Here is a 14049-nt window from a genome sequence, read left to right on the forward strand (position 1 = left end):
ACTCATCACTGCCAACATCTGCTGAACACTTCTCGCTAAACCAACAGCTTGCCCGTTGCCTAGACAAGTTATTTTAACGCTGTGATTCACCTTGATCCCTCTGCATCATCTTTACCCACCACTCGGGGTTATTTTTGGGGGTTTTTTTTTTCCCCTCCCTGTTTATTTCCTTAATTTGTGGGTGTTTGATGCTTCAGTACAGATGGAACATTATACAATCCCTGCCTGGGCTGGAGGAAAAACATTCTCTAAAATTAAAGAACATTCACTCATCTTTCATTTCTTATTGGTTTTGAAACCTTTTGTTGGGCAGAACCATCAAAACCCAACAGCATCCAGACACCTGCGGTTCCAACACTTCCAGGAACGATAAAGGTAACGGGTAGGAGGTACTGATGTCAGGTTAAAAACCAGATTTGCAGGTGTAACATCATATCTTTGGTTATATTCAGTTCTAAAGCCAGTGGTAAAAATATCAGCTTCACTGGAAAACATTTTATATTTCAGAATTCCAACAGACAGTTGCTGCTCTCCAGTGTTCGTGGCAGCGAGGGAGGCTCTGGTGTTCTCCAGCCCTCTCCAAGAGCTGGCAGACTCTTCTTTCCCAACCAGAAATGACATTTTAACTGGGTTTCTCTATCAGCTCCTTGGGAGATTCATCCCATTTTGCCAAAGGAGCAAAACGAGTGGAAATAAACATTTCTATTAAAACATATGGTAGCGATGGAAGGCTCAACTGAGCAGTAACAGCAAAGGGTTCTGCTCCGTGCTCACAGGAACTGAGTAGTAACCTCCACATTCGAGATGGGGGCTCCCACAGGCCCTGACCAGCCTGCAGAAATTCCTCCCCCTCAAAGCTTACAAACGGGGCACGTGTCCAACATCTCCTCCAAGATGTTAGAGGTTTATCAATTAAAGAAGAATTTCCCTCAGCCCTGTCTTCCTGCCCAAAAGCACCATATGTACTCGCTCCTCGCAGCCGAGGGAAGAGCTCTGTTAGCAGCACCGCCTGTTCCTCGCTCCATCTCCCAGCAGACGGGTCACAGCTGGTGTCTTCTCCTCCGGGGACCATGTGGAGGGTCTATCACTGGCTGCAGGAATCACCCTCTGCCCAAGGCAGCAGTGAGGGTTGAGGAAGGGAAGACGTGCATGTTTCAAGTTGTTTTTCTTGGCTCTGTTCGTGACAGATGCTCTCATACAAATTTTAAAACTCATTCTGTACAAAGAGAATCATCTGCTTTAACAGCTGAACAGGGAATCCAGCTGTGCTCTCCAACTCAACTCACCAAACAGGGAATTTTACAGAGGGCCATATCAAGGTAATGCCTTAGCCTTACTAAAAGTACAATGTTTTAAGTTCAACATAAAAATACCAGCATGTAGCCGTTTGCTTTATTTAATAATCCAAAAAGCAACTTGAAACCAGGGGGAAGGAAAGGGCAGGGTATGAGAGTCTCCTTCCAGGAAAAGCAGCTGGGGACATCCCTGCAATAGCACTTGGGAGTGGTTTTCCCCTGTAGGCTCCATTTCACACTCCTGTTGCTGTCCAGGATACTATGAACTGCTACACACAGTGAGAAGTGTCAAGTCTAGGTTTGTACCAGCTCCAAGCAAGCCTAGCCTGAGTATTTATACCAAAGGGCTGGACCAGAGGCTGAAGAAGCTGCATCCACCCAGATCAAGGGCCAGAGAAGATGGGGCTGCTGAGGCACGGAGCACTCTGCAGCAGGAAGATCTTTCTAGAGCCAAGTGTCTCTTGAAAAAAGAACAGTATTGTTGGGAAATGCTTCCACAGAGGAGATGTGACTGCTGCTGTACATCACACTGTACAGCACCAAGCACAACGGGGACCTTTATCTTGTTTATGTTCTTTACCAAAATCCTACAAATAATAAGCTGTGGATTAGCCCTTTGGGGAAATCAGGAGATGAAGGATGACTGGTGCTTGTTAGCTCACAGCCAGCAGAACTCTACCTCCAGTGGCTACGTGTCAGTAGAAAAGGGAAGGTTATTGAGGTGACTCAGACTTCCAGTACTCAAAGGAATCTCTACCCCTCACAAATTTCAGCGAGTCCTGTATCACCCCCGGAACGTCTGGCTAATTAGAGCATCTTTGAGAGACACATCCGATGCTGAAGGCTATTTTGGGATTTCAAATTAGCTCGTGCAGACTCCAGGCTAGAATCTGAATGTAGTAATGCTATGAGAGGGAGGAAGATGTTTGATGCAGGGCATGTTTTCAAAATACTTTTGGCACATACAGTTATTTTCAATATATTATGATTTACATTCCTCCATAACATAAAAATCTTTCACATAAACATGCAACAAATGCAATGCACAAGGCAAGCTGTGTTACTCCAAAGGCAGTGTCACAAGATCCACTTCTACTGGTAAAAAACTGCATCATAATAGATGATCTCTATCAAATCTTTTCCACTTGATATAAAAGCTGTGCCTATTAAGAAAGAAACGGGAAAGATTGGTACAACACCATATAAATTGATGTTCCAATTACACTGTAAATGAAGACGCATTCGATAAACAGGCCACAAATCCAGACACGTTATGTTTTCCCCTGGCAGAAAACTACAGATACAATTTTCAAGTTAAAAGTCAAAGAACTGAGGGTAATCTCACTCTGCTGCAGCATTTCCACATATCACCACTTTCTATTGTTCCTAATACTTCTAAGATAAGAGAAACTCGTTTGGTAGCTTTACAATTCCATATAAAATAAGACTTATGTCCTTCCATGTCCTATGCCCAGGGCTTTTCATGGTTGTCTTTTGAAACCATTACACTTCCCCAGCCTTCCAAGGGGTTTATTTCTTTGTTCTTTAATTTATGGAGCTCAGACTCGCAGTGATCTCAAGATTTGAGAGAAAACGATCAGCTGTCCCCAGAGGAAACGCTTACAGCTGCTGCCTTTGGGCCTGGGGGAAGATGTGTCCTTGCTGTGTAAGCAGGTCACTCCACCGATGCGTGATCATCTCCCCAACCAAGGTACTGCTCAGTCTGCAAGCACTTGCGTGCATTAATTAAGGTATTTATTAGAGAATAATCAAGTAATTGGGGCCAGAGCAGCCGCCAGAGGGAGCCCTGTCACTGTGGGTGCTGTCCAGCACCAGCACCCAAAGGTGCTGGGGGGTCCATCACCCTCCCTGGGGGCTCTGGGTGTTCAATCGCTGACAGCAGGCGGGCAGCTCCGTGGGGCTCTGAGCTAACCGTGTCCCTGAGCTGTCTGTGGTGAGGACATCAGGCAAAAACACATAAAAAAACTCACCAACCAGATCACCCTTCAGAGCCCATCAGTGGGGGTGTGGAAGGGGTAGAGCTAGTAAGGTCGAGCTGGGCAGCATCTGGTCTAAAATCTGCAGTCTATAATTTTAATGCATTATGGACTATATCAGAATTCCTACTGAGGCGTTCCTTGGGCTGCTCTGTTTCTAGAGCACGGGGTAACAACAACTTCAATGCCACCATGCTGCTCAGAGCACTCTCATAAAGGCCAGCATGGCATTCACAAACCAGCTCCAAGAGACAGATCTCCTTACTCATTTCCCTCTCTCTTCAAACCCACTTAAACCTCCCAGCAGGTCAAGGGAGGTGATTCTGCCCCTCTACTCCGCTCTTGTAAGGCCCCACCTGGAGTACTGCGTCCAGTTCTGGAGCCCCCAACATAAGAAAGACATGGACCAGTTAGAACTAGTCCAGAGAAGGGCCACCAGGATGATGCGAGGGCTGGAGCAGCTCTGCTGTGAGGACAGGCTGAGAGAGTTGGGGTTGTTCAGCCTGGAGAAGAGAAGGCTCTGGGGATATCTTATAGTGGCCTCCCAGTACCTGAAGGGGCTACAAGAAAGATGGGGAAGGACTTTTCATAAGGGCAGTTAATGACAAAACAAGGGGAAATGGGTTTAAACTGAAAGAGGGGAGGTTTAGATGAGATATTAGGAAGAAGTTCTTCACTGTGAGGGTGGTCAGACACTGGAACAGGTTGCCCAGAGAAGTTGTGGCTGGTCCTCCCCTGGAAGTGTTCAAGGTCAGGCTGGATGAGGCTTTGAGCAACCTGGTCTAGTGGAAGGTGTCCCTGCTGCTGGCAGGGGGGTTGGAACTGGGTGATCTTTAAGGTCCCTTCCAACCCAAACCATTCTATGATTCTATGATTCCCCACAAGGTCTCGGTGGGAGAGCTCTATGCAGGTACGTACTGAAGCCTCCTCCACACCGTGACCTCTCCGAAAGCGTCAGTCACGTAACCAGCCTTTCACAAGAGGAATTTATTTGTGGATATATAAAGAATGGCTCCGATTTAGCAGCTCAGATGGTGCCGCCCCCCACACATCCCACACAGAACATGTTAGCAGCTTACAACAGGTTGCAAAAATAAACAAACTTACCCACTTGGCGTTGCCCCTGTTCGTCTTCACCCAAGTGATTGATCGCCATGTACTCTTGACTCCTGCAAATTGAAGACATTTGTGAGTCTCCTTAATGTAAACATGGATCAAAAAAGAAAAAAAAAAGATCCCTGCATGCAATTACACAGGAAGGAAAACATGCAACTTAAGCTGAGCTTTGAACATTTCACAGAAATATCAATACTGGGGTCTAAAAAGGGCCATCATTTTACATTTTTAAAGATCTGAGCAGAATTTTTTTTCTTTTTTTTTTTCTTTTTTTTTGGCAGTAAAACTATCTATATCCGTTGTCATTTTACATCTTTTGATATTTAAACTCGCCGATTCCTTTTTGCCCACATTTACATTACAGTGCATTTTCAAAGGGCACGTTATTAAGTTATCTCTAATTTATGCAGAAGCATGTGGTTTCTTTTAAATGTTTATTTTTAAAACATTTTTTTTTCTTTTTTTTCTTTTTTTTTTTGCAAATTTTTACATTAAAATTAACATCTGAAGAATTGTTTCAATAAAAGTTTATGCAAGTTGCCGTCACAGTTTATGTAAAAGAGAAAATGTGCTATTAAAATCAGACATTTAGGTTACCTTTTGGGTTTTGCGATGCATGTTAGCTTTACACATCCTGATTTCTCCTGCGATAATTTTCCTTTAAAAGGGGGGTAATAGGGTGATCTTTTCATCAAGCAAGACATTATGCCCTGAAAGCTGACTCCAAACCATCGTTGAAAATTCAGTTATTTACACTTTAATAACAAATCTACACATAACAACTTTGTTTTTTGTTTTAAAGTATTCCCCTCGATCATGCGCTGCTACAAGCAGTTTGCTTCCTAATGCTCTGTTTTTTTTCACCCCCGAGCAGTTTAATTCTCTTCCCCTTAAAATGCCAGATTCATTTTGCAGATGGGAAACACAAACCATTTGTCATGTCTCTCTAAGCAGCAGTTTACTTTGAATTATTATATATATTTTTTAATATATATATATACACATACACACCCTCTCAGAAGGATTTGAGGAGCAACTGCAGCACCCTTCTCAAACAGATGTATATTTTTAAGTGGTTTTCCAAGTAAACCATAAAGTAGAAAGGGCATCATCTTAGCCAAGGGGGTTAAGGGGTGTTTTACATCAAGCAGAAAAAAACAAGTTTCCTCCTCCTGGTGGCAGCTAAGCCTTGATTTTTTCAGCATTCATTTTGTCTACATTTAAACCAGCCATTTCAGACTCAATCTGGAGTCTGTAGACTGGAATACTCTTGTCTGTGAAGCCGCCTGAGATCTGCATCAGTAATTCAGCAAAGAACCATAAACACTTTCCAGCAGATTGAAGTCAGATTTCTGCCACAGTCCAGGATCAAACTGCTTTTCAACAACTTCCAGGGGGTGAAAAACAATATATATATATATATTTTTTTTTTTTTTAAAGTTAAGCTCATTCAATGAGCTCGATAAAACTTTTTGTGAGAATTATAAAAAAAACCCACCATTTTTAGAATGTCTCCAGTTTTTAAAAACCCAATTAGCTTTAGCATTAATTTAAATTTATTTGGAAAAAAAAAAAAAAGCTATTTTATGGCTCAACAAAAAAAAAAAATGACAATTCATCACATTTACTTTGATTAAAAAAGGACTAAACTTTATTGACAAACTGCGGCAGACATTTTGACAAGTTTTAGCTACCTATTTAGGCAGACTTACACATGTAGCATTTAATTTTCAAGAACAGAGTGGGAGGACAGTGTACAAATCCAATTAGGACTTTATCCTATGTACAAAGTGAAATTTTTCCTCTTTTTTTTTTTGTTTTGTTTTGTTTTTTTTTTTCAGCTGCAGTGTCCCTTTTTATGCAGAGCTAGTGTTGAGATACACTTGAACAAGTCAACGGGATTGCTAAAATTGACAATGTTGTCAGTTTTTAAACTTGCACTGTATTATGTGCCCCAAGCACTATCAAAATAAGACTATAATTTGACAGAGTTCAGACCTACCCACTTAATACTCTGTTTTTTAATATCAAACACTGGGCAATTAGAGCCATGCTTTAATTTGATTTTTGTTTTGTTTTTTCCCTTAAAAGTTCTTCATATAGAACCAAACTAAGAACCCCTTTAACACTGGAAAAATCTGCTTCCCAAGCATCTCTCAACACCGCATGTTCGGGGCTAGATTTCAAAACCCACATAAGAAAAGTCAATTTTACAAACCTAATTTTTTTTTTTTTTTTTTAAGTCAATTACTTTTAAAAAAAAAAAATGCTATTTAATTTGTTTGAGGATCCTTCATATTAAAATTTAAACTTGAGATTCACCAGCAATCTGCTTTTAAGGAAAAGTTTGACATCTGAGGTTACTTTTAAACGGTGGCAACTACTACCGTTACATTATGATTTTAATGCTTAAAAAAAACAAACAGCCCTGAATTTTGAAATGTAGCCTACTTTGGGATTCTGCAACTACAACTTTTATGGGTTCCTTAAAAACCAAACTTTAAAAGGTTAACAAAACCTTAATTTCATAACTGCTAAGCAAAGCATGTCACTTTGGAAACTAACATTTTTAACTCAACTTTTTTTTTTTTTTCTTTTTTTTTATTAAAAAAGGTACAGTTGTGTTTATCTAAACAACAACAAAGAAAGAAAAGCCATCTAACACACTTTAAAAAAAAAAAAGAAAAATAATTAAAATTAAAGTCGGTCCTCTAAATCTATTTAACTAATTTTTAAAATACTACGTACAGAAGCCAGAATGCAGGGGTGAGGATGGAGTGGGAGAAAAAGGGCCACGAAGAAGAACAGTTAGACAATTACTTGTCTGGTGTGGGTAAAGCAACGGGAATCCCGGGAGATACAAGAATCAGTAACAACTGTTTGCTCATAACTGATATTTTTCCCTCATGTTTGTTTTTTTTTTTAATAACGTCCGTATGGGTGCTCTCTGTAGGCCCCCTTCACTGGCCTGGCCGGCGGGGCCTTCAGGGAGGGCCTGGTTCCATTCCAGTCATCTTGCCCTGTGGAAAAGAGAGGGATAAGTCAAGGATGGAGGAGAGTTGGGAGCCAAGGGGCACAGAGGGGACGGCGGTGCCGATGGATGGGCTCCCCTCTGGGGTCAGTGCAGAGGCACGGGGCATCTTCACAGCGGTTTCACCCCAAAACCAGTCTGCAAAATGCCCTGCAGTCCACCAAAACCTCTTGTTTCCAGCACATCTTCTGACATTACAGGAAAATAAAAAGCTTGTGTAGGATCCTACAAGAAAGCTGGGGAGGGACTTTTCATAAGGGCAGTTAATGACAAGACAAGGGGAAATGGGTTTAAACTGAAAGAGGGGAGGTTTAGATGAGATATTAGGAAGAAGTTCTTCACTGTGAGGGTGGTGAGACTCTGGAACAGGTTGCCCAAGGAAGTTGTGGCTGCTCCTCCCTGGAAGTGTTCAAGGCCAGGCTGGATGAGGCTTTGAGCAACCTGGTCTAGTGGAAGGTGTCCCTGCTGATGGCAGGGGGGTTGGGACTGGATGAGCTTTAAGGTCCTTTCCAACCCAAACCATTCTATGATTCTATGATCCCTGGGGAGCCTGCAGCTCCGACAGCCCGGCTAAGCGCCCGCTTGGACAAAGCTGGTGCCTTTGAGGAGTAATTAATTTCAGCAGAGCCGAAGCCAATTCACGGGGCAGCTCTGGCAGCCAGCCACAGAGAAGGTCACGGCAGTCACAGCCCCTTGGGCTGGTGGCCAGTGGCATCTATAACCCCGGGGTCTGGCTGGGGGGATGGCTACAGACAGCACTTCTCTCCTTCCTAGACATCAGGCAAAGCAGCTCCTAGGTAATTGTGCCAAAATAATTAAGACCTTACACTGCTCCAGGACAGCAGCACGTCCGACTGAACTTGTAGACACCAGTCTGCTTCTGACTGTGACTTGCTGCTCCCTCCCCTCCGTGAATACAGGAAAATGTACAGCTGCAGCTTGTGTGGCATCTGCTCACCTCCTCGGAGCAGACATCGCACAGCACTGACTGCTGATGGGATAAAGCACTCGACAGGACAGCCCAAACCCTTCCGCTACCTACAACCACCACCAAAGCAAATCAAGTTCACATTCCCATTGTTCCTGAGCTAGCTCAAGCCCTAAATATCCAAGCTCAGCTTTCACTATGGCTTATGCTTGCAATATTCATACTTGCATGCCTGCCATTCTCTCCAGGGTCATCAGTTTAGAAAGCAAGTGGCTGAAGCCTGGAAGACAGCCGAACCTGTTCCTACCACCACAGACCACGTTCTCACTTGCTCAAAATTGTCTCCAGCCTGGCTCAACAATTTATTTCTCTAATTCTGTTTTCATGAAAGCAGAGACCAAAGGAAATTACTGTGGATAAACAGATTAGCTGTGGCAACTTCATGCCAAGTATACAATGAGCATTTTGGCCTTCATATCCCAGACAACACCACCGCTCTCCTACTAAGTAGGAGGCACAAAAGCCTCTTTGTGCTGCGTGACTAACACAGGCAACAAACCAAGCCATTGAAGGCAGGAAAGACAGCCAAGGTTACTGACAGCAGCTGTCTGTCTATTCAAATTCATCTTAGACTGGAAAAGCATCCCTGGTTAGGCACCTGAATTTGAACTTCTCACAACTTCAGCCCAGAGCAAGGAACATCCTGAGGCCAGTGCAGGAGACAGTTGCTGCATTAACAACTCTGCTTCCCTAATATCAACATGACAGGGCAGAGGGGATTCCCAGTTCCTGAGGATCCCAAAAAGCCCCTCCAGCTGGTCATTATCCTCACTACCTGCATTTATTCACACATTCAAGCAACTGATGCTCAGCTAAAGGGAGTGTTTTTGATACGGCAATATTTCCATGCCGTTAAGCAGCTCGCTGAATGGCTTTCCTAATTGTTTATAGTTCAGCTTGTTTACAGAGAGAGGAAAATGAATCTTACTCATTGCCACATGCAGATGCCATTCATAAGCTCAGATATCTGATCTAGCTTTAAAATAAAAATGCAGTCACACAATCCTTTAGCGCTGGCACCTCAGATATTAGGTCTGTTGTTTTCAACAGTTGGTGATTTACACAGTTGTGCTTAAATTGGTCTCCCACACCTCCCAAGTGTAGCTCAAGTTGACAGCTTTGTGTAATTCAAACTAACTACACTTCATAGACTACTTGCAAGTCATATTTGTTCCACCTAGTCAAAGAGAGGCCTTTATATGACATTTAAATCCATTTTTCAAGCAAATGTATAGCGCAGAATCAGTATCAGCTAGTGGGTTTTTGAGGATAAAGGAAGCAGATGGAACCATGCACTCATCCAGCTCAACAAAATATAATCTGTGAAAACCAGACTGCAGCAAAAGTAGTGCTGTGGGTGGAAATCCAGAGCTCTTAAAATATTCTAAAGCTACAAGGAAATCAAAATATATTTTCCGAGTTAAAAAATGGAATTTTAAAAGTGTCACCTTTGAGACAATCAAGTTAGATAAGAAACCACAGAATGACTTTGGTTGTTGGGACCAGGATAATCTGTGGGGTATAAACATTCTACCATGAAAACTACCTGAGGTTCTCCTCAGTGAGTTTTTGCACAGAGTGTGAAGTGGTTACTGGAAAACAGCTGGTTGACCACAAACATTTCCCGACTACGTGAAACCGCTGCAGGCAATTCCCAATGATGTGCAGACCCTTCCCTGTCAAGAGAACAGTATTCCCAGACATACCATAAGCTTCATAGGTTTCCTGTGCCTCCCCGTGTCCATAATCATAGTATTCTGTGTCCCTGGAAGAGTAATTACGTTGGTTACATACAGTGCTGAAATTGTTTTCCTAAACTGACACAACTTGCACAAACACTTGAAAAGCAAAGATGCCCAATATTGCTCGTGGTTGTGACGTGTCTGATCACTGCTTTTAATTGTCAAGGACATTGGGACACTCCCAAAAGTTATTTCCCAGGTACTCCTGGATTCCAACAGAACAGGACACTTTCCCTACAGCTCAAATTCAGGAATGAGTGTTTCCATTTCTTTAAAAGAAAAAAAAAAAAAATAAAGAAAAAGGAAAAAAAGATCATGCATGATTTTCTCTCTAACAGATAGGAGACAAGCAAACTTACCCTTGGCCCTGGCTGTAGTAGCCTTCATACCCCTCATAGCTCTGGTCTGCGTACGCATCATCATAGCCCTGAAACAGATGATGACATAAACGGTGTTAACGGAAGGACCAAAGGTTAATGCCTGACCAAAAGCAATGGCAAAACTGAATTCAGGCTACAGCAGCTTTCAGAGGAGCCTGTGAATCCTTGCCTGCCACAAGAAATGGCCTCAATCAGGAGGCACAAGGTAGCTATCATTTGCTTGTGTCCTGTGGCTTGCGAGGAAAGAACCACATAAATATTTTACAATGCATTTGAAAGTCATTTACATATCCAAAGCTGCAGTTTGTCTGCAGTACAAACCCAGGTGCCAGGAGGGTTTAGATAACTGTGTTATCTAAAACACAGATTTACAGGTAGACAAAACCCAACCTATTAACTTGTGATTGGTTTCAATGGAAAAACTGAGGAGAAACAGAATTTAGAAAAAACAGTACTTGTGATGGTTCCCCAAAATGCTGTTGTGCATCAAAACCACTCATCTTGTTTTTCCTTTAGAATACTGAGAGCAAAGATGCTAAGATAAGCTTGACAGGATGGTGGTGCTTAGTTATATGCTTTGAAACATCATCATGTTCATTCACATATTTATTTTAAAGATTTTAGGGGCATGAAGAATCCTTTGGTGTTCCCTGCTTAAAGAATCCTCTTGCAGAAAGAGAATGTGATGCGAATTTCATTCATCCGTGATGTAGTTTTTTACCATGCACTGACAGTTAGGGCAAACTTCAGTCTTGGGGGCACATTTCAATTTTATAAAAGCCACCTCTTACCCTGTATTTAGGACACTGAGCAGTTCCCTCCTTTGAGGACTTAAGAGGCAGAGCAGGTCACCCAGCACCGTACTAGTGACTGGTGGCCGCTCCTCCAGCGCAATCTCACTGTTGTTAGCTCTTATTTCAATCATGTTGAATATCTCATACACAATCAGCTAGCTGGAATTAAAAAAACCAAACCCCCAGATATATAGTTTCTTACATATTCATCATAGGTTTCTGGTGCAGGAGGAGGAGGAAGCGGTATTCTCTGGATGCCAGCTGCGCGTGCTCTGGGTGCAGGAGCACCCCGTACTGCTGGGGGGGGAGGAACCCCACGGGCTACAGCTGCTCCCCTGGCAATGGCACCCCGCACTGGGGCTCCTCGCACAAGGGCACCCCGAGGAGGAGGAGGAGGAGGAGGGGGAGGACCAACACCACGTCCCCTGGAAAGGAGATAAAAAGGATTGTGAACCGCGACCGCTGTTCTGCTCACGCGCCGAATACCGAGGGCAGCGCATACGTTCCTTACACCTACTTTAAAATGCAACAGCTTGATAAATAAATACAGTTACCACAGGCTAAGCCATGAATTCTTTATCAAGAATGAAAGCATAAGAATTGTTAACGTTGTTATACTGCAGGATTTACAAAAACCTCTTCTGGGATGAGAACTCGTGTTAGATGCTGTACAAAGAAATAAATCTGATACAGAACTTTGGGCAAGTAATTTCTCAGAGTTCATTTTAAACAACCCTCTATCAGTTACCTGCAATGATGGCCAGACCTCCAGAGCTGTAAAGATCAATGGTGAGATGAGCAGAGACACTTCTGGGCTAAACACTCCAAAGTAAAGACTTTCTCTCACGAAACAGACAGTGAAGCAAGAACTATAGTAACAGTACCACCAATTTATCCCAGTGCCTTGACAGCAATGACAGACTAATGCCATCCTGTAACTTTCAAAGGATGGTCAGTTTAAACTGAAAATGCTTACCCTGCTGAAGGCTACAGAAGCAAACATGACATGTCTATCTACACAGGATTTCGTTGGTCAGTTTTTGAAAGGTTACTTGATGAAGCTACTGATTTCAGACATCAAAAATAATTCAGAAGACAGCTGCTGTGCTAGATTACACCTCAAAACATACAAAACATTTGATGCCAGTTTGCAACACGAGGCTATAAAACCAAGGCCAACAGTTGATATGCAAGAACAAGTAGCTTAACCTCATCTGGCAGGACAACTCTGAGCAAGATGTAGCACTTCCAGGTCTGTGCTTTTGGGAAAGATACCTTGGAACAGGTGGAGGTGGTGGTGGAGCTGCTCCCCTTCCCCGCACAGGGACTCCTCGGCCACGAGCTGGCTCTGGTACACCGTTCAGATAGGAGAGCTCCAAAAATTGCTCCTGACAGATATCATCCATCATATCCTAAAGAAGGGAAAAGAGTCAGCTCCAAAGAACAGCTAACTAGCCAGTCTGTGCTCCAGGATATCACAGGCTACCATGCTGGAATCAAAATAATCTGATAGTCATAAATTAAAACCTGCTGGTTAGTTTTCCAGGGATTTGCTTGTCAGGTAGCAATGCACAACTGCCAGCTTTCTCCACACCAGCCAAGAAGGGCACACCACCTGCATGCCCGGGAGCTGCAGTGAGAACTAGAGCAGGTCCCTGGGAAGAGGACTTTGCTCATAGGGTTTCTGGAGGTATCTGAGGCAAGATTTATTTGCACATGTTGGAGAGATCGGAGGTGAAGTCAGGTAAGACATATCTCACCTCAAGCACCTTACAGCTCCCATTAAAGGCAAGTGGCTGGCAAGGAGCCCACAAAAGGTAACAACATCCTGTTGGAACAACACACTGTGTTCCCAACACACTGGAGGAACAGGATAGGATGCAGTCTGATGAAGAAAGCAAACACCCATTTGCAAATCCAGGCTGTCTTCTCAAATCCTTAGGAATGCAGCATGTTTCTAGCTCCACGCATTTTTATTGCCTCAGAGGATCTAGCTTCAGGAATTTGTACGGTCTCTGCTGACCCCACAGAAGTCATCGTACCCCACCCCTCCCCTCAACACACAGGCAGGCTGGGCCTCACACAAGGATCTTCACAATGCCATGGCAACACCACAAAGCAGAGTCTCCTACCAGATGTGTCTTCACAGCACTGCTGGCTTCCACAGTGACTTCTCTGTCAATTCTCACAAGTTTAACACATTGAAGGCAGCGAGAGATAAGACACTTTAAATAGCAAGGCTGCACGCTTGCTTTAGCAAACTGAGGTTTTGTACATCCCAGGGGTTCCTTGAAGATGACCTCTTTCCTTCAAAAACACTTCACATCGCAATCTCTCCTCCTCTCTGTGTCAGACTCTCAGAAATCACACAGTACTCACACGCTTTTCCACAGTTCCCCACTACCCACTGCTCTCGAGTTCCACCCGCCCCTGGTATTTCAGACAGAACATCTGAGCTCTCCAGGCTCAGCTGTGGAGCACGGTGCTGGGGTGTATTCAGCTCTCTACCTGCCAGGTTTCTGAAAGCAAGGAGCACAGCATGCTTCTTCCCCATTTTGATTTCTCCTCATTTAGCAAGCAACACTATTGTTTTAATAACATGCAAAAAACTCCTTCAAGTTCTGCAGTTCTTGGAGGCAATGCTGTTGTGTTACACACTGGCAGAAAACTGATGTGAAGCTGACCATAAAGGTCTTTCAAGGTTCC

General features: G+C 43.4%; 1 protein-coding gene across 1 annotated transcript in view; it reads right to left on the reverse strand.

Annotated features, from left to right (window-relative positions):
• Positions 1-6645: 6645 nt before the first annotated feature.
• Positions 6646-14049, reverse strand: part of KHDRBS1 (KH RNA binding domain containing, signal transduction associated 1) — a gene marked incomplete at its 5' end in the record, with an annotated part of 10094 nt that continues 2690 nt past the window's right edge. The window contains 5 exons of the mRNA XM_010171355.2: positions 6646-7428; positions 10134-10192; positions 10529-10596; positions 11546-11768; positions 12619-12755. Of these exons, the coding sequence (XP_010169657.2) occupies positions 7331-7428; positions 10134-10192; positions 10529-10596; positions 11546-11768; positions 12619-12755 (585 nt within the window). The remainder of the gene's footprint in view (positions 7429-10133; positions 10193-10528; positions 10597-11545; positions 11769-12618; positions 12756-14049) is intronic.

Source organism: Antrostomus carolinensis, unplaced genomic scaffold (assembly GCF_000700745.2).
Source record: "Antrostomus carolinensis isolate BGI_N321 unplaced genomic scaffold, ASM70074v2 scaffold24827, whole genome shotgun sequence".
NCBI lineage: Eukaryota > Metazoa > Chordata > Aves > Caprimulgiformes > Caprimulgidae > Antrostomus > Antrostomus carolinensis.